The sequence below is a fragment of the Somniosus microcephalus genome, chromosome 32 (genome assembly GCF_052327205.1).
Source record: "Somniosus microcephalus isolate GS21.2 chromosome 32, FLI_Smic_1.0, whole genome shotgun sequence".
NCBI classification, from domain to species: domain Eukaryota; kingdom Metazoa; phylum Chordata; class Chondrichthyes; order Squaliformes; family Somniosidae; genus Somniosus; species Somniosus microcephalus.
In genome coordinates, this window is record NC_141018.1 from 12545775 (window position 1) to 12566689 (window position 20915).

The 20915-nt window shown below is 58.2% G+C and overlaps 1 protein-coding gene across 2 annotated transcripts in view; it reads left to right on the top strand.

The window, feature by feature from the left end:
• ice2 (interactor of little elongator complex ELL subunit 2) overlaps positions 1-20915 on the top strand; it is a 143589-nt gene that overhangs the window by 120232 nt on the left and 2442 nt on the right. For both annotated transcript variants that reach the window (XM_085972086.1, XM_085972085.1), the window contains exon 14: positions 6000-6261. In XM_085972086.1, the coding sequence (XP_085828212.1) occupies positions 6000-6261 (262 nt within the window). The remainder of the gene's footprint in view (positions 1-5999; positions 6262-20915) is intronic.

Consider the following 20915-nt stretch of genomic DNA (forward strand, 5'->3'; position numbering starts at 1 on the left):
CGTCTCCCTCCCCCCAGCCCCCGTCTCCCTCCCCCCAGCCCGCGTCTCCCTCCCCCCCAGCCCCCGTCTCCCTCTCCCCCCGTCTCCCTCCCCCCCCAGCCCCCGTCTCCCTCCCCCCCCAGCCCCCGTCTCTCTCCCCCCCCAGCCCCCCGTCTCCCTCCCCCCCAGCCCCCGTCTCTCCTCCCCCCCAGCCCCCGTCTCCCTCCCCCCCGTCTCCCTCCCCCCCCCAGCCCCGTCTCCCTCCCCCCCGTCTCCCGCCCCCCCCAGCCCCCGTCTCCCTCCCCCCCGTCTCCCTCCCCCCCCCAGCCCCCGTCTCCCTCCCCCCCCAGCCCCCGTCTCCCTCCCCCCCCCGGCCCCCGTCTCTCTCCCCCCCCCAGCCCCCGTCTCTCTCCCCCCCCCAGCACCCGTCTCTCTCCCCCCCCCAGCCCCCGTCTCCCTCCCCCCCAGCCCCCGTCTCTCCTCCCCCCCCAGCCCCCGTCTCCCTCCCCCCCGTCTCCCTCCCCCCCCCAGCCCCCGTCTCCCTCCCCCCCCCGTCTCCCTCCCCCCCCAGCCCCCGTCTCCCTCCCCCCCCAGCCCCCGTCTCCCTCCCCCCCCGGCCCCCGTCTCCCTCCCCCCCCCGGCCCCCGTCTCCCTCCCCCCCCCCCGGCCCCCGTCTCCCTCCCCCCCCCGGCCCCCGTCTCCCTCCCCCCCCGCCCCCCGTCTCCCTCCCCCCCCCCAGCCCCCGTCTCCCTCCCCCCCCCCAGCCCCCGTCTCCCTCCCCCCCCCCAGCCCCCGTCTCCCTCCCTCCCAGCCCCCGTCTCCCTCCCCCCCCCCCGGCCCCCGTCTCCCTCCCCCCCCCCCAGCCCCCGTCTCCCTCCCCCCCAGCCCCCGTCTCCCTCACCCCCCAGCCCCCGTCTCCCTCCCCCCCCAGCCCCCGTCTCCCTCCCCCCCCAGCCCCCGTCTCCCTCCCCCCCCAGCCCCCGTCTCCCTCCCCCCCCCAGCCCCCGTCTCCCTCCCCCCCCAGCCCCGTCTCCCTCCCCCCCCGTCTCCCGCCCCCCCCAGCCCCCGTCTCCCTCCCCCCGCAGCCCCCGTCTCCCTCCCCCCCCCCAGCCCCCGTCTCCCTCCCCCCCCCCGTCTCCCTCCCGCCTCCGGCCCCCGTCTCCCTCCCCCCCCAGCCCCCCGTCTCCCTCCCCCCCCAGCCCCCCGTCTCCCTCCCCCCCCCCCGCCCCCGTCTCCCTCCCTCCCAGCCTCCGTCTCCCTCCCCCCCCCCGGCCCCCGTCTCCCTCCCCCCCCCCCCCAGCCCCCGTCTCCCTCCCTCCCAGCCCCCGTCTCCCTCCCCCCCCCGGCCCCCGTCTCCCTCCCCCCCCCCCAGCCCCCGTCTCTCTCCCCCCCAGCCCCCGTCTCTCTCCCCCCCCCCAGCCGCCGTCTCCCTCCCCCCCCCCAGCCCCCGTCTCCCTCCCCCCAGCCCCCGTCTCCCTCCCCCCACCAGCCCCCGTCTCCCTCCCCCCAGCCCCCGTCTCCCTCCCCCCCCGTCTCCCTCCCCCCCCAGCCCCCGTCTCCCTCCCCCCCGTCTCCTGCCCCCCCCAGCCCCCGTCTCCCTCCCCCCCGTCTCCCGCCCCCCCCAGCCCCCGTCTCCCTCCCCCCCGTCTCCCCCCCCCCAGCACCCGTCTCCCTCCCCCCCGTCTCCCGCCCCCCCAGCCCCTGTCTCCCGTCTCCCGCCCCCCCCAGCCCCCGTCTCCCTCCCCCCCGTCTCCCGCCCCCCCCAGCCCCCGTCTCCCTCCCCCCCAGCCCCCGTCTCCCTCCCCCCCGTCTCCCTCCCCCCCAGCCCCCGTCTCCCTCCCCCCCAGCCCCCGTCTCCCTCCCCCCCAGCCCCCGTCTCCCTCCCCCCCAGCCCCCGTCTCCCTCCCCCCCAGCCCCCGTCTCCCTCCCCCCCAGCCCCCGTCTCCCTCCCCCCCAGCCCCCGTTTCCCTCCCCCCCCAGCCCCCGTCTCCCTCCCCCCAGCCCCCGTCTCCCTCCCCCCAGCCCCCGTCTCCCTCCCCCCAGCCCCCGTCTCCCTCCCCCCCCAGCCCCCGTCTCCCTCCCCCCCCAGCCCCCGTCTCCCTCCCCCCCCAGCCCCCGTCTCCCTCCCCCCCCAGCCCCCGTCTCCCTCCCCCCCCCCCAGCCCCCGTCTCCCTCCCCCCCCAGCCCCCGTACTGTAGAAAATATAGGGACAGAGTGATCTCCTGGAAGAGTTTCGATCGCCTAGCTGGGTCGGAGAGGAATTTCCCAGATTTTTTCTCCCAAATTGGCCATTGGGTTTTTTACCTGGTTTTTCGCCTCTCCCGGGAGATCACATGGGTTCGGGTGGGATGGAGAGTGATAGAAGATGTGAGGTTAGGATCAGATCAGCCATGATCTTATTGAATGGCGGAGCAGGCTCGAGGGGCCGATTGGCCTACTCCTGCTCCTATTTCTTATGTTCTCCCTCCCCCCCAGCCCCCGTCTTGCTCTTTCCTCCCCCAGCTCCGAACTCCAGCCTTCTCCCACCACCCCCGCCCACCGATCAGGCTGACCAATTGTCTGGCTGCTGGGCAGAAGAGTTTATTTATTAGGATCACATGGTATCCAGTTATTACTCTACCCTTCTGCCCCAGTCAAGTCCTAGTCTAAACTAGGTGTCCCTTTCACCCTGACAATCTTCGTCGCTTATTCAAGTCTCAACACACTTGTTTCACCCTCTTTAATCCCCTCGTATTTATGTCTCCATTAAGTTCCTGCATTTCTCTCTAGGTCAGAAATCTTTCTTTCAACTTAGTGCGACTGCTCACCAATCTACTGTATCTGCCACTGTCATGTACCGACAAGCCATAGCAACCACACCTCATCAACCTCATTTCCCATAAGAGCCTGTCTGAATTGTTGACAGAGTATCTGAAAACCTGCTGTCCTGGGACTTGAGGGAGTCTGTGCTGAGCGAGTATCCATACATTTACAGCTAGTACTGAGCGATGTCTTGTGTTGTCACCTTATCCTTCCCAAACTTCTGACTGCTCTTTCATCTGGCTGTGGCCCCTTTAAATCTCTCTCGCCCCGAGAACGCTGCTTTGCTAATCTTGAGTGAGGCACAAGTTATTCTCCAAGAGTATCGAGAGCAGCACTCGGCCAAAGATCGAGCTGAGAGTAGTGAGAGCTGTCGGTGGAGTCTTGGTCACAGATGGCCTGCGGCCCTCAGTGGGGGAGCGGGTCTGAGACCTGGCCAGCTCGGGAAAGCTTAAAGCTGCCGCAAGATGGCAAAAGTAGTGGTGCCTCCAGTTGTAGCATTATCTGGTTTGCGTGTGTGCGTGTTGATCTGTGTATGTTGGTGCGTGTGCGCAGGCGTGTTGGTGTATGTGAAAGAAACATGAACAGAAAAACAGAGCAAGACACGGAAAGAATTGGAGACGAGGAAGGAACCTGAGAAACAGTTGAATGAAGGGAGGTGCAAATTATTTTAGGTGCAAACTAAACCATAGCAGACCACCGAGTTCTTCTGGAAATATCCTTTGCTGCACCGGAAGCAGGTGAGACTTGAGGCTCAAACCCGTGTGAACAAACCCATCTTATATATGTATCCATGATGATGTATTGAAAAAACATACGCCTGGGTGAACTTCCTGTCGACAAAACCTCCTCTTGACATGTTTCTGTCACATTTTTGTCAACTTTTCCATTGCAAATTGCTGTGTCCGCATCGATGTAAATACGTCGCGCTGTAATTCCATCCTCCAGCCTCTGGTACACGCCAGCCTGTGTTACAGTGTGACATGACAACAACTAGTATTTAATAGTGGCTTTAGTGTCGTAAAACGCCCCAAGGCGCTTCACAGGAGCGTTATCAAAAAAAAATTAACACCAACCCACATAGAGATATTAGAACAGATGACCAAAAGCTTGGTCAAAGAGGTAGGTTTTAAGGAGGGTCTTAAAGGAGGAGAGAGAGGCAGAGAGGTTTAGGGCCTCGGCAGCCGAAGACACGGTTGCCAGGGGTGCGCAAAAGACTGCCCGTGTTGGCGTGACGTGACGGCTTGTGTCATTGCAAAAGATGGCACCTCCAACAGCGCAGCACTCCCTCAGTACTGCACTGGCGTGTCGGCCTAGATTTTTTGCTCAAGTCACTGGAGTGGGGCACAAACCCACAACCTTCTGACTCATTTGATGCTGAGTCACAGACCTCGTGGCCCAAGTCGGTCAGGCCTGGGCCATGGTGACTGACCAGCTGTCCAAGGTACTGGTCACTGGAGACTTGGCAATGGAAGATGTCCTGGACCCGCACTTACACCAAGGATAGCTCAGTAAGAATTCCAACTCCACCGTGGGAAGTCAGAGGACGGAACATACCTCATGAACAAATAACGGAAAGAATTCTATAGCTCTGGGCCGAATAAAGGAATCTTTTTCTGTGCCAGTAGTTTGGAGTGGGGCACGTTGCACTGAGCGCTTACACCACCCACAACTGGGCGGAGTTACTGCGACACCCAACAAACTAGGGACATGCTTCCAGCCAATCGATTGTGGTACAGAAACTGCACAATTTAAATTGTAGCCAAATTTTAAATTTCATAAAAATCTTAGTGACACATACGGCCCACTGAGACTAAGCCCAGATCCGCAGCTAAACATCTCGTCCCAGGTGCACCCCGCCCCAGGTCCACCTCGTCCCCCGCCCCAGGTCCGCCTCGTCCCCCGGCCCAGGTCCACCTAGTCCCCCGGCCCCAGGTCCACCTCGTCCCCAGGTCCGCCTCGTCCCCCGGCCCAGGTCCACCTCGTCCCCGGGCCCAGGTCCACCTCGTCCCCCGGCCCCAGGTCCACCGCGTCCCCCGGCCCCAGGTCCGCCTCGTCCCCCGCCCCAGGTCCACCTCGTCCCCCGGCCCCGGGTCCACCTCGTCCCCCGGCCCCGGGTCCACCTCGTCCCCCGGCCCCGGGTCCACCTCGTCCCCCGGCCCCGGGTCCACCTCGTCCCCCGGCCCCGGGTCCACCTCGTCCCCCGCCCCCGGGTCCACCTCGTCCCCCCGCCCCAGGTCCACCTCGTCCCCCGGCCCCGGGTCCACCTCGTCCCCCGGCCCCGGGTCCACCTCGTCCCCCGGCCCCGGGTCCACCTCGTCCCCCGGCCCCGGGTCCACCTCGTCCCCCGGCCCCGGGTCCACCTCGTCCCCCGGCCCCGGGTCCGCCTCGTCCCCCGGCCCCGGGTCCACCTCGTCCCCCGGTCCACCTCGTCCCCCGGCCCCGGGTCCACCTCGTCCCCCGGTCCACCTCGTCCCCCGGCCCCGGGTCCACCTCGTCCCCCGGCCCCGGGTCCACCTCGTCCCCCGGCCCCGGGTCCACCTCGTCCCCCGGCCCCGGGTCCACCTCGTCCCCCGGCCCCGGGTCCACCTCGTCCCCCGGCCCCGGGTCCACCTCGTCCCCCGGCCCCGGGTCCACCTCGTGCCCCGGCCCCGGGTCCACCTCGTGCCCCGGCCCCGGGTCCACCTCGTGCCCCGGCCCCGGGTCCACCTCGTCCCCCGGGTCCACCTCGTCCCCCGGCCCCGGGTCCGCCTCGTCCCCCGGCCCCGGGTCCGCCTCGTCCCCCGGCCCCGGGTCCGCCTCGTCCCCCGGCCCCGGGTCCGCCTCGTGCCCCGGCCCCGGGTCCACCTCGTGCCCCGGCCCCGGGTCCACCTCGTGCCCCGGCCCCGGGTCCACCTCGTGCCCCGGCCCCGGGTCCACCTCGTCCCCCGGGTCCACCTCGTCCCCCGGCCCCGGGTCCGCCTCGTCCCCCGGCCCCGGGTCCACCTCGTGCCCCGGGTCCACCTCGTCCCCCGGCCCCGGGTCCACCTCGTTCCCAGGTTCATGTGGTTTTCAGTGTAAGCACACTCATGGCTCGTGTGAGCCAGTGCAGTTGTACGTTGGACCCTTGTGATCAGTAATAGTATTTACACAGGCTCAGAATGGTTTCACACACTGAAGAAAGAGACGGGCTGGATTTTAACATTGTCTGATTTTTTTTTTTCTTTTTCTTTAAACCCTAGTTTGCCAGAAGGCAGATACCTGTTGAGTCATCCCACAGGAGACTCATCCATAACCATCTATCGCAGCTCGCCAGGAAGAAAGTTCACCAGAGCAGCCTACAACCTTCACACGGCACACAGCATGCTCCCGCCGATCCCATCTACTCTCTCAGTGCCCTGGGTACCCCTGGATCCCAATATCTTGCTGTCTTACCACATCCACCACGGCAGAGCTCCCTGTACCTTCCCTCCCAGGTCCTCGGACAATCTTCAAGAGCAAAAGGTTGGTTTCTTCTTCAGCTTGTTGGCAGAATTCCAGTATTCACAGCTTGCAAATGTGGGAACAGAATTCCTTCAGATGAACCTCTCTGAACACAGCATTGCTGAGCATCTTGCGCCCAAGAGTTGCTGATACGGCAATTTGAAAGCCTGCAGGTGGCGTGGTTTAGTAATGCCTTGGGGCAGTTACTGCAGGTGGGGCAATATCACTCCGACTCCCACTTTGCTTAAAGGGGCAAGTGTAAAATTAAAGTGGGAACGGAGCAGAAAAAAATGGGAATGTACATGGGTTAAACACAGGGCTCGTGAACATGGTGCCGAAACTTGTAGTCCCCCCATCTGTGGTGGTTCGATCCTCAGCAGACCGTGACTCCGTCCCTTGAGTCATGCTATCGGATGTGATCAGTGGCAGGGGTCACCTGCAACTGGAGAGAGCAGTAAAACGTTAACAGAATACAGCACTATATATCCCTGCACACAAGTGTAAGAGCTTCGATACAAGCACTGTATATGTCTTTAACTGTCACAGGTGCTGTGGGCACTGGTGGGGTATCCTCGCTACATTCTCTTTATTTGATAGCTGGGAGTCTGTCGAGCAGAAACCCATCATCCGTTTTCAGAGTCTCTCTTTGTCCAGTGTGGAGCGTTCATTGGCTCCCCTCGGGACACAGCCACTAACCCAAATCCACAGCCAGTGTTTATACTCCACACGAGGCTCCTCCCACTCTAATTTCCTCTTCCCACCCTGCCCCGATCACCCTCCATTCCCTTCTCCCTCGTGTATACATCAAAACTCCCCTTAATGTGTCAATACTTCAACCGCTCCATGTTTCAGTGAGTTCCACATTCTCTCCGCTCTTGTGTCAAGAAATTCCTCCTAAATTCTTTGTTTGATCTGTTAATGGCTATTTTTTTTTGTCCGTTACTCTGTTGGTTGTTTTCCACAATACAGACCCCACCCTCCCGACCCTAAATCCCCCCCATTCCCCACACATCTAGTTCAAGTGGCGCTGAACAAGTTTTCATGGCCGGAGCCTCCTGGTGCTGCGTATTTAGGTCCCCGCTCCGCTGTGCCAGCTCTCTCTATCTACCTGTACTCTCAGTTATCGACAGACATGGGTTTGTTTCTCTTGAATCGTTCAGTGAGAATTAATAGTCACCACACCTGAGCTCCCCTAAACAGCAAGCGGGCACTTGCCAACTTCGGTGGGAAGGGGGAACTGGCCATAGCGGATCAGCCTGTTGTCCACACTGCCCAATTTCCCTTCCCATTGACTGAATGTCTCCATTATCTTCTACCTGGGAGATAGAACAGGTGGACATGACGTCGGATGATGAGATTAATAATGAGAGAAGTGCATTTAAAATTTTTTTCAAAAGGGGATATATTAAATAAATTAATCAAACTCAAAGAGGATAAAACCCCTGGTCCGGATGGATTGCACCCCTGCATTTTAAAAGAATCTAGGGAAGAGACAGCAGAGGCATTACTATACATATTTAATAATTTGTTAGAAAAAGGTATAGTGCCAGAGGATTGGCGGATGGCTAACGTAATGCCGATATTTAAGAAGGGGCGTAAAACATGCCCAGGGAATTATCGACCAGTCAGCTTAACATCGGTGGTAGGAAAAATAATGGCATCCCTACTAAAGGAGAAAATAGAGGAACATCTAGAAACAAAAAACAGCACTCTCCACGGATGTTGCCTAGCCTGCTGAGATTTTCCAGCTTTTTCTGTTGTCATTTCAGATTTCCAGCATCCGCAGTATTTTGCTATCACAACATAATGAATAATCAGCGTGGATTTCAAAAGGGAAAGTCTTGCTTGACCAACCTTATTGAATTTTTTGAAGAGGTAACAGAGAGAGTAGACAAGGGTAATGCAGTAGATGTAATTTATCTGGATTGTCAAAAGGCCTTCAATAAGGTACCCACCCCATAATAGACTGATGAACAAGGCCAGAGAATGCGGAGTCAGGGGACAAGTAGCAGAATGGATTGCTGGCTGCCTTCAGGACAGAAAGCAGAGAGTAGGGTAAAAGGTAGCTATTCACAGTGGCAGAAGGTGGGTAGTGGTGTTCCACAAGGATCAGTGCTGGGACCACTGCTGTTCATAATTTTTATTAACGATTTAGATTTTGGAATCAAAAACACAATTTCTAAATTTGTGGATGACACCAAATTGGGCGGGATTGTCAATATTGAGGAGGACTACAACAAGTTACAGGAAGACATTAATAAACTTGCAGAATGGGCATATAATTGGCAAATGAAATTCAACACAGATAAATGTGAGGTATTACAGTTTGGTAGGACGAATAGGGAGGTCACTTATCACTTGGAGGGTGCGAGTCTAGGTGGGGCAGAGGAACAAAGGGATCTCTGAGTACAAATACACAAATCACTAAAAGTAGCAACACAGGTTAGCAAGGCCATAAAAAAAGCAAACCAAGCACTAGGGTTTATTTCTAGAGGGATAGAATTGAAAAGTAGGGAAGTTATGCTAAACCTGTATCGAACCTTGGTTAGACCACACTTAGAGTACTGCATACAGTTCTGGTCGCCATGTTATAAAAAGGATATAGAGGCACTGGAGAGGGTGCAGAGATGATTTACAAGGATGATACCAGAAATGCGAGGGTATACATATCAGGAAAGGATGAACAGGCTGGGTCTCTTTTCTCTTGAAAAAAGGTTAAGGGGTGACCTAATAGAGGTCTTTAAAATTATGAAAGGTTTTGATAGAGTCGATACAGAGAGAGTGTTCCCACTTGTGGGGAAGAGCAAAACTAGAGGCCATCAATAAAGATAGTCACCAAGAAATCCAATAGGGAATTCAGAAGAAACTTCTTTACCCAGAGAGTGGTGAGAATGTGGAACTCGCTACCACAGGGAGTGGTTGAAGTGAATAGTATCGATGCATTTAAGGGGAGGCTGGACAAGCATGTGAGGGAGAAGGGAATAGAGGGTTACGCTGATAGAGTTAGATGAGGAAAGACGGGAGGAGGCTCGAGTGGAGCATAAACGCCGGCATGGACTGGTTGGGCTGAATGGCCTGTTTCTGTGCCGTATATCCTATGTATCACCAACTCTCTCTCCTCTCCTGACCACTTGATCTAAAGATTTCTCCCCACCACAGGTGTAGTGTCCCAGCCCCACTCTGCCTGATGGTTTACAGTCTCCCTAATCCATATTTACTGGCTAATAGGAACATTGTGGAAAATCCATCCAAATGAATTAACCCTGGGGTGTTGCCGGTGGGTCTGGGAATTAGTCTGTGGGCCAGAGAACAATATCAACTAAGAGGAAACTACAGCTCAGTTGAGGTTTCAAACCCGTTGCCAAGCATATGAGGGAGAAGGGAACCAAAGCTGGGAACTGAATGTTCCAGGGTACTCAACATTTAGGAAGGACAGACAAAAAGGAAAAGGAGGTGGCATAGCGCTGTTAATAAGGGATGAGATTGGTACGGTAGAGATAAAAGATCTTGGCTCGGCAGATCGTGATGTAGAACTGGAATCAGTTTGGGTGGAGCTAAGAAACAGCAAAGGGTGGAAAACATTGGTGGGAGTTGTGTATAGGCCACCAAACAGTAGTGGTAATGCAGGGCACAGTATCAATCAAGAAATTAGAAGTGCATGTAACAAGGGCAATACGGTAATCATGGGGGACTTTAATCTACATATTGACTGGGCAAATCCAATTACCACTAATGGTGTGGAGGACGAATTCTTGGAATGCATGCGAGATGGTTCCCTGGATCAGTATATGGAGGAACCAACCAGGGAACAGGCTATTCTGGATCTGGTACTGTGTAATGAGAAAGGGCTAATCAATAATCTTGTGGTAAAGGGGTCTTTAGGGACAAGTGACCATAATATGATTGAATTTTACATTAAGTTTGAGAGTGATGCAGTCCAATCTGAAACTAAGGTCTTCAATCTAAACAGAGGAAACTACAAGGGTATGAGGGACAAGTTGGCCATGGTAGATTGGGAGACTACACTAAAAGGTATGAAGGTGGACATACAATGGCTAACATTCAAGGAAATAATGCATAATTTGCATTAAACATATATTCCTCTAGGGCATAAAAACCCAAAAGGAAAAGTGATCCAACCATGGCTAACAAAAGAAATTAAAGCTAGCATTAAGTCAAAGGAGGAAGCTTATAAAGTTGCCAGAAAAAGCGGTCAGCCTGAGGATTGGGATCTTTTTAGAAATCAGCAAAGGGGACCAAGAAATTGATAAAGGGAAAATGGAATATGAGCACAACCTAGCGAAAAATATAAAAACGGATTGTAAAAGCTTCTATAGGTATGTGAAAAGGAAAGACTGGCGAAGGTAAATGTAGGTCCTTTACAGTCAGAGATGAGAGAATTTATAATGGGGAATGAGGAAATGGCAGAGAAATTAAATAAATACTTTGTTTCTGTCTTCACGGAGGAAGACACAAAAAACCTCCCAGAAATACAAGAAAACCAAGGGTGTGGCGAGAATGAGGAATTTAGAGATTATTATTAGTAAAAAAAACAGTACTAGCAAATTAATGGGACTAAAAGTCGATAAATCCCAAGGACCGGGTGACCTACATCCTAGGGTTTTGAAAGAGGTGGCCATTGGGATAGTGGACGCATTGGTTGTCATCTTCCAAAATTCTATAGATTCTGGAACAGTTCCTGCAGATTGGAGGATAGCAAATGTAACCCCGCTATTTAAGAAAGGAGGGAGAGAGAAAACAGGGAACTACAGACCTGTTAGCCTCACATCAGTAGTTGGGAGAATGCTGGAATCTATTATAAAGGATGCAATAACTGGGCACTTAGAAACTAATAGTAAGATTGGGCAGAGTCAACATGGATTTATGAAAGGGAAATCCTGTTTGACAAACCTATTGGAGTTCTTTGAGGATGTAGTTAGTGGAGTAGACAAAGGGGAACTGGTAGATGTGGTGTATTTGGGATTTTCAGAAGGCCTTCGATAAGGTCCCACACAAGAGGTTGGTGAACAAAATTAGGGCACATGGAATTGGGGGTGATATACTAGCATGGATTGAGAATTGGTTAACAGACAGAAAACAAAGAGTAGGGATAAACGGGTCTTTTTTCAGGATGGCAGGCTGTGACTAGTGGGTTACCTACTGCAAGGATCGGTGCTTGGGCCCCAGCTATTCACAATCTATATCAATGATTTGGATGAGGGGACTAAATGTAACATTTCCAAATTGCTGATGGTACAAAGCTAGGTGGCAGTGTCAGTTGTGAAGAGGATGTGAAGAGGCTTCAAGGGGATCTCGACAGGCGACAGGCTCAGTGAGTGGGCGAGAACATGGCAGATGGAATATAATGTGGATAAATGTGAAGTTATCCACTTTGGTAGAAAAAGCAGAAAGGCAGAGTATTCCTAAATGGTGAGAGATTGGGGGAATGCAGATGCTCAAAGGGACCTGGGTGTCCTTGTACATGAGCCACTGAAAGTGAATGTGCAGGTGCAGCAAGCCATTAGGAAGGCAAATGGTATGCTGGCCTTCATTACAAGAGGATTTGAGTACAGGAGTAAAGAAGTCTTACTCCAATAATATAGGGCCTTGGTGAGACACACCTGGAGTACTGTGTACAATTTTGGTCTCCTTACCTAAGGAAGGATATACTTGCCATAGAGGGAGTGCAACAAAGGTTCACGAGATTGATTCCTGGGATGGCGGGGACTGTCGTATGAGAAGAGATTGAGTAAACTAGGCCTGTATTCTCTTGAATTCAGAAAAATGAGAGGGGATCTCATTGAAGCGTAGAAAATTATTACAGGGCTTGATAGGGTGGATGCTGGGAGAATGTTTCCCTTGGCTGGGGAGTCTAGAACCAGGGGCCACAGCCTCAGGATAAAGGGTAGGCCATTCAGGTCTGAGATGAGAAGACATTTCTTCACACAGAGGGTGGTGATCTTTGGAATTCTCTACCCCAGAGGGCTGTGGAGGCTCAGTCATTGGGTGTATTCAAAGCAGAAGTCGATAGATTTCTGACTAGTAAGGGCATCAAGGGATATGGCGATAGGGCCGGTGAATGGAGTTGAGGCAGAAGATCAGCATGATCTCATTGAATGGGCGGAACAGGCTCGAAAGGCTGAATGGCCGACTCCAGCTCCTATTTCTTATGTTTTAAGCCGGCTGAAATGAAATGTGATATATTCCTATTCTCCAGGGAGATGGACATAGATACTACCCGCCAATTGTCCTTCTAAATTGCCTTTGTTGTGCGCGGCCTGTTTATTTTAATGCGCAGTTTGTTTTAATTTCTGTGCATGTGCGGTATTTCAAGTGGAAAAGCTTGTGACTGGCCTGCGCAGGCACCGTGCAGATTACTGTGTGGCTGAGCACGCACGCAGCTTAGAGGGAACGTTGCTCTCTGCACAGACACTGAGATTTGTGCTTCTGCAATTTAGCACTGCTACAACTTAGTATTTACTGATTTAAGCATCAAAAACCTTGCAATGGGACTAAATCATGAAACTGGGAAAGTCTGGAATAATCGACTTTCAAAATACCAATACGTTGATCTAGGCAAGGGAACTAGATGTAATATCTCCAAATTTGCAGACGACACAAAGCTGGGTGGGCGTGTGTGCTGTGAGGAGGATGCAGAGAAACTCCAGGATGATTTGGACAGGTTCGGTGATTGGGCAGAAGCATGGCAGATGCAATATAACGTGGATAAATGTGAGGTTATCCACTTTGGTGTCACAAACAGGAAGGCAGATTATTATCTGAATGGCAATAGATTGGGAGAAGGGGAAGTGCAACGAGACCTGAGTGTCCTTGTGCACCAGTCGCTGAAGGTAAGCATGCAGGTGCAGCAGGCGGTTAAGAAGGCAAATGGTATGTTGGCCTTCGTAGCGAGAGGATTCAAGTACAGGAGCAAGGATGACTTGCTGCAGTTGTACAGGGCCTTGGTGAGACCACACCTGAGTATTGTGTGCAGTTTTTGGTCACCTTATCTGAGGAAGGATGTTCTTGCCATGGAGGGAGTGCAGCGAAGATTCACCAGGCTGATACCTGGGATGGCAGGAGTGACATATGAGGAGAGATTGGGTCCATTGGGCTTATACTCGCTGGAGTTTAAAAGATGAGAGGGATCTCATTGAAACATAAAATTCTAACAGACTAGACAGACTAGATGCAGGAAGGATGTTCCCGATGGTCGGCGAGTCCAGACCCCCACTGATAGACCCCCCCCACTGATAGACCCCCCACTGACAGATCCCCCCCCACTGATAGACCCCCCCCACTGATAGACCCCCCCCCACTGTACACCCCCCCCCACTGATAGACCCCCCCCCACTGATAGACCCCCCCCCCCCAACTGATAGGACCCCCCACTGACAGACCCCCCCCCACTGATAGACCCCCCCACTGATAGACCCCCCCCCCCCCCACCTGTACACCCCCCCCCTGTTATACCTCCGGACGGTCCAGTTGAAGCCTAGATGAAGAGTGCTGGCCGGATATTCGAGTATGGAGGGCGTCCCGGCCAAGCCTGATCCTCTCTTCACAGATGCCCTCTTCCAGCAGGGTCACTGACACTGATCAGCAGTGAGGGCTCTGGCTGAGTCCTGTCTGATTCACTGCCCCTGCCAGCATCAGTTCACTCAGTGCAGACCAGCTCCGAACTTGTGCATTGTCTCCCTGATCCGTCCTGGCAACTTGTTGCCGCCACTTTGTTACCGACCCCTTTGTTGGGTAACCATCCCATAATGCTCAATAGAGTGAAGTGTCCGAGCTATTTGAAGGGCAGTGGACACGCGAGTGGCAGAGGAACAAAGGATTTAAAAACTGCGGTGGAACAGAGAGGGTCTCGAGGAGGTTTTTAAAGCAGGCAAACAGGTGTTCAGGTGGAGCAGCTGAGGAGGGAGTTTGGGGTGTCTGTGTGAAGCTGTCAATAGCAGAGGTACCAGGCAACCAGAAGTAGGTCAGTGATGGACGTGCCGGGACTTGGGGCTGGGGAGATCATGGGTGTTCGGAGGGGCGAGGCCGTGGAAGGTGTGTCAGCAGCCCATGGAGGGAGGGGCGAGGGAGCCATGGAGGGAGGGGCGAGGAGCCATGGAGGGAGGGGCGAGGGGCTGTGGAGGGACAGGGTGAGGAGCCATGGAGGGAGGGGTGAGGAGCCATGGCGGGAGGGGCGAGGGGCTGTGGAGGGACAGGGTGAGGAGCCATGGAGGGAGGGGGTGAGGAGCCATGGCGGGAGGGGGGTGAGGGAGCCATGGAGGGAGGGGGTGAGGAGCCATGGAGGGAGGGGGTGAGGAGCCATGGAGGGAGGGGGTGAGGGGCCATGGAGGGAGGGGCGAGGAGCCATGGAGGGAGGGGGTGAGGAGCCATGGAGGGAGGGGGGGTGAGGAGCCATGGAGGGAGGGGGTGAGGAGCCATGGAGGGAGGGGGTGAGGAGCCATGGAGGAGGGGGTGAGGAGCCATGCGGGAGGGGGTGAGGAGCCATGGAGGGAGGGGGTGAGGAGCCATGGAGGGAGGGGGTGAGGAGCCATGGAGGGAGGGGGTGAGGGGCCATGGAGGGACAGGGTGAGGAGCCATGGAGGGAGGGGCGAGGAGCCATGGAGGGAGGGGGTGAGGAGCCATGGAGGGGAGGGGGTGAGGAGCCATGGAGGGAGGGGCGAGGAGCCATGGAGGGAGGGGTGAGGAGCCATGGAGGGAGGGGCGAGGAGCCATGGAGGGACGGGGTGAGGAGCCATGGAGGGAGGGGGTGAGGAGCCATGGAGGGAGGGGGTGAGGAGCCATGGAGGGAGGGGGTGAGGAGCCATGGAGGGAGGGGGTGAGGAGCCATGGAGGGAGGGGGTGAGGAGCCATGGAGGGAGGGGGTGAGGAGCCATGGAGGGAGGGGGTGAGGAGCCCTGGAGGGAGGGGGTGAGGGGCCATGGAGGGAGGGGGTGAGGGGCCATGGAGGGAGGGGCGAGGAGCCATGGAGGGAGGGGGTGAGGAGCCATGGAGGGAGGGGGTGAGGAGCCATGGAGGGAGGGGCGAGGAGCCATGGAGGGACGGGGCGAGGAGCCATGGAGGGAGGGGGTGAGGAGCCATGGAGGGAGGGGTGAGGAGCCATGGAGGGAGGGGGTGAGGAGCCATGGAGGGAGGGGGTGAGGAGCCATGGAGGAGGGGGTGAGGAGCCATGGAGGAGGGGTGAGGAGCCATGGAGGGAGGGTGAGGAGCCATGGAGGAGGGGGTGAGGAGCCATGGAGGGAGGGGGGTGAGGGGCCATGGAGGGGAGGGGGGTGAGGGGCCATGGAGGGAGGGGCGAGCAGCCATGGAGGGAGGGGGTGAGGAGCCATGGAGGGAGGGGGTGAGGAGCCATGGAGGGAGGGGCGAGGAGCCATGGAGGGAGGGGGTGAGGAGCCATGGAGGGAGGGGCGAGGAGCCATGGAGGGAGGGGGTGAGGAGCCATGGAGGGAGGGGCGAGGAGCCATGGAGGGACGGGGTGAGGAGCCATGGAGGGAGGGGGTGAGGAGCCATGGAGGGAGGGGGTGAGGAGCCATGGAGGGAGGGGGTGAGGAGCCATGGAGGGAGGGGGTGAGGAGCCATGGAGGGAGGGGGTGAGGAGCCATGGAGGGAGGGGGTGAGGGGCCATGGAGGGAGGGGCGAGGAGCCATGGAGGGAGGGGGGTGAGGAGCCATGGAGGGAGGGGGTGAGGAGCCATGGAGGGGAGGGGCGAGGAGCCATGGAGGGAGGGGGTGAGGAACCATGGAGGGAGGGGCGAGGAGCCATGGAGGGAGGGGCGAGGAGCCATGGAGGGACGGGGTGAGGAGCCATGGAGGGAGGGGGTGAGGAGCCATGGAGGGAGGGGGTGAGGAGCCATGGAGGGAGGGGGGTGAGGAGCCATGGAGGGAGGGGGTGAGGAGCCATGGAGGTGAGGGGTGAGGAGCCATGGAGGGAGGGGGTGAGGAGCCATGGAGGGAGGGGTGAGGAGCCATGGAGGGAGGGGGTGAGGAGCCATCGGAGGGAGGGGGGTGAGGGGCCATGGAGGGAGGGGCGAGGAGCCATGGAGGGAGGGGGTGAGGAGCCATGGAGGGAGGGGGTGAGGGGCCATGGAGGGAGGGGCGAGGGGCTGTGGAGGGACAGGGTGAGGAGCCATGGAGGGAGGGGGGTGAGGAGCCATGGAGGGACAGGGTGAGGAGCCATGGAGGGAGGGGGTGAGGAGCCATGGAGGGGACAGGGTGAGGAGCCATGGAGGGAGGGGGTGAGGAGCCATGGAGGGAGGGGGGTGAGGGGCCATGGAGGGAGGGCGAGGAGCCATGGAGGGAGGGGCGAGGAGCCATGGAGGGAGGGGCGAGGAGCCATGGAGGGAGGGGTGAGGGCGTGGAGGGACAGGGTGAGGAGCCGTGGAGGGAGGGGGTGAGGAGCCGTGGAGGGAGGGGGTGAGAAGCCATGAGGGAGGGGGTGAGGGGCCATGGAGGGAGGGGCGAGGAGCCATGGAGGGAGAGGGCGAGGAGCCATGGAGGGAGGGGGCGAGGGGCCATGGAGGGACAGGGTGAGGAGCCATGGAGGGAGGGGTGAGGAGCCATGGAGGGAGGGGGTGAGGAGCCATGGAGGGAGGGGGTGAGGAGCCATGGAGGGACAGGGTGAGGAGCCATGGAGGGAAGGGGGTGAGGAGCCATGGAGGGACAGGGTGAGGAGCCATGGAGGGAGGGGTGAGGAGCCATGGAGGGAGGGGGTGAGGGGCCATGGAGGGACAGGGTGAGGAGCCATGGAGGGAGGGGGTGAGGGGCCATGGAGGGACAGGGTGAGGAGCCATGGAGGGAGGGGGTGAGGGGCCATGGAGGGACAGGGTGAGGAGCCATGGAGGGAGGGGGTGAGGAGCCATGGAGGGAGGGGGTGAGGGGCCATGGAGGGAGGTGTGAGGGGCCATGGAGGGACAGGGTGAGGAGCCATGGAGGGAGGGGGTGAGGGGCCATGGAGGGACAGGGTGAGGAGCCATGGAGGGAGGGGTGAGGAGCCATGGAGGGAGGGGGTGAGGAGCCATGGAGGGACAGGGTGAGGAGCCATGGAGGGAGGGGGTGAGGGGCCATGGAGGGAGGGGGTGAGGAGCCATGGAGGGACAGGGTGAGGAGCCATGGAGGGAGGGGGTGAGGAGCCATGGAGGGAGGGGGTGAGGAGCCATGGAGGGACAGGGTGAGGAGCCATGGAGGGAGGGGGTGAGGAGCCATGGAGGGAGGGGTGAGGAGCCATGGAGGGAGGGGTGAGGAGCCATGGGAGGGAGGGGGTGAGGGGCCATGGAGGGACAGGGTGAGGAGCCATGGAGGGAGGGGTGAGGAGCCATGGAGGGAGGGGGTGAGGAGCCATGGAGGGACAGGGTGAGGAGCCATGGAGGGAGGGGGTGAGGGCCATGGAGGGAGGGGGTGAGGAGCCATGGAGGGAGGGGGTGAGGAGCCATGAGGGAGGGGCGAGGAGCCATGGAGGGAGGGGTGAGGAGCCATGGAGGGAGGGGGTGAGGAGCCATGGAGGGAGGGGGTGAGGAGGCCATGGAGGGAGGGGCGAGGGGCTGTGGAGGGACAGGGTGAGGAGCCATGGAGGGAGGGGGGTGAGGAGCCATGGAGGGACAGGGTGAGGGCCATAGAGGGAGGGGATGAGGAGCCATGGAGGGAGGGGGTGAGGAGCCATGGAGGGAGGGGGGTGAGGAGCCATGGGAGGGAGGGGCGAGGGGCTGTGGAGGGACAGGGTGAGGAGCCATGGAGGGAGGGGGTGAGGAGCCATGGAGGGAGGGGGTGAGGAGCATGGAGGGAGGGGTGAGGAGCCATGGAGGGAGGGGGTGAGGAGCCATGGAGGGAGGGGCGAGGGGCTGTGGAGGGACAGGGTGAGGAGCCCATGGGAGGGAGGGATGAGGAGCCCATGGAGGGAGGGGGTGAGGAGCCATGGAGGAGGGGGTGAGGAGCCATGGAGGGAGGGGCGAGGGAGCCATGGAGGGAGGGGGGTGAGGAGCCATGGAGGACAGGGTGAGGAGCCATGGAGGGAGGGGGTGAGGAGCCATGGAGGGACAGGGTGAGGGGCCATAGAGGGAGGGGGTGAGGGGCCCATAGAGGGAGGGGGTGAGGAGCCATGGAGGGAGGGGGTGAGGAGCCATGGAGGGACAGGGTGAGGGGCCATAGAGGGAGGGGGTGAGGAGCCATGGAGGGACAGGGTGAGGGGCCATAGAGGGAGGGGGTGAGGGGCCATAGAGGGAGGGGGTGAGGAGCCATGGAGGGAGGGGTGAGGAGCCATGGAGGGACAGGGTGAGGGGCCATAGAGGGAGGGGGTGAGGAGCCATGGAGGGAGGGGCGAGGGGCTGTGGAGGGAGGGGCGAGGAGCCATGGAGGGACGGGGTGAGGGGCCATGGAGGGAGGGGGGCGAGGAGCCATGGAGGGACGGGGTGAGGGGCCATGGAGGGAGGGGGTGAGGAGCTATGGAGGGACGGGGTGAGGGGCCATGGAGGGACAAGGTGAGGAGCTATGGAGGGTTTCGAAGGCAATGACCAGAATCTTGGAGTTTGATTCTGTGACGATGGGGTGATGAGGATGTGACCCTCAGTGAGGCTGGCGTCTTCTGGGTGGCTGATAGTTTACTGATGGCGGACGTACTGAGAGGACAGGAGATGTGTAGCCGTCGGGGTCCAAGTATGATTGGGTTGTCAGCAGGGCTGGTGATTAAAGGAGGGAGTGTTGGTGACGGACGAGATGTGAGGGGAGAATCCTTTGCTGGGGGCGGGAGAGGTGCTGAGGTTGGTCTGAGGCAGGAGGGGGAGTGTGGTTTGGGGGTAGATAGCTCGTAGCCTGCTTTGTCCCTTTCAGATCTCTCTGGCCTTCTGTGCATTTCCATTATTCTCTGCTTTGATTTTGGATTTCCGTTTTAAGACGGTTACTACAACAGCTTTGTGTTGTAGTAAAACATTAATGCAACTGTTGCATTGTCAAACTCGCTCATACTGAAGATGTATTGGTTTTGTGAGTCAGAGTGGAAACTATGAAGAGAACCAAAAAGGTTTTAACTCTTAACTAGTCGGCAGTGACTTCACTTTACTTTCAAAGCCTTTGGGATTAATTAGTCCCTTTGTTGTTTTGGTGCCTGCAAACTGCCTAATCAATCCCAGTGGCAGTGCGAGCCCTGTACTAATAACGTGTGGAATTGTGCTTACTCCCTCCTACTCAGCACGCATTGAATCATAGACTGTTCCAGTACAGAAACAGGCCATTCAATCCATCCAGTCTGCTCCAGGATTGTCCACATTAACCACCTACCCAGTCTGAATCCACTCTTCCACCAGTCCCAATGCCTTGCGTACAAATTCAATGCAGGAGTCGGTTGTTCCATTAAAGCAGATGTTCTAAGTATCTACAGTGCGTTTAAAGCTCTCTCTACATCATTTTGCAGTCACTGAACCCCATTAATAATTGGAACAAACGCCCACATATTACTGCAAGCGGTATGTGCTGGAAACTGGGCAGCTTGTGCACCTCCTTTCAGCCCGATCTCTGGTCATGCTTTTGTGTTAACGTTTGCCATTGTAAATGCTTCCCCCCCCGCCCCCACATCCTTTAATATTCCTGTTTCAAGCTACTCCCCAATCCCCCTTTAAAAGAATGTCTGGGCTCTGTTTCAGCCCCGTGCTGTAGCAGAGAGTTGTGCATTCTGAGACTGCGCTGGCCTGTGTTGTGCTGCTGGAGGTGTGAAATCGGGTGGCGTTTGGGTCAACTGTTAAAAACCAAGTCCTCAGCGCCTCCGTTTTTAAAACGATCAGGCTCGTGTTCAAATCCCTCCATGGCCTCGCCCCCTCCCTATCTCTGTAACCGCCGAGATCTCTGTGCTCCTCCAACTCTGGCCTCTTGCACATCCCCGATTTCCATCGCTCCACCATTGGTGGCCGTGTCTTCAGCTGTCGAGGCCCTAAGCTCGGGAATCCCCTCCCTAAACCTCGCCGCCTCGCCACCTCTTTGACCAAGCTTTACGTCACCTGTCCCTAATATCTCCTTATGTGGCTCGGTGTCAATTCTGTCTGAGTAACGCTCCTGTGAAGCGCCGTGGGACGTTTTACTGCGTTTAAGGCGCTTTATAAAGGCAAGTTGTTAATAATCAGGCAACGGAACGGTAAACTCTGATGCTGCACGCGCTCTCTGTACTGGGAGAACGGCTGATTGATTGCCGGAAAATTGCTGTGGAGGGAGTGGGTGAGGAGCCATGGAGGGAGGGGCGAGGGGACGGGGTGAGGAGCCGTGGAGGGAGTGGGTGAGGAGCCATGGAGGGAGGGACGAGGGGACGGGGTGAGGAGCCATGGAGGGAGGGGCGAGGGGCCATGGAGGGAGTGGGTGAGGAGCCATGGAGGGAGTGGCGAGGGGACGGGGTGAGGAGCCGTGGAGGGAGGGGCGAGGGGCCATGGAGGGAGTGGGTGAGGAGCCATGGAGGGAGGGAGGAGGGGACGGGGTGAGGAGCCGTGGAGGGACGGGGTGAGGGGCCGTGGAGGGAGGGGCGAGGGGCCGTGGAGGGAGGGGCGAGGGGCCGTGGAGGGAGGGGCGAGGGGCCGTGGAGGGAGGGGCGAGGGGCCGTGGAGGGAGGGGCGAGGGGCCGTGGAGGGAGGGGCGAGGGGCCGTGGAGGGAGGGGCGAGGGGCCGTGGAGGGAGGGAGGGAGGAGGGGCGAG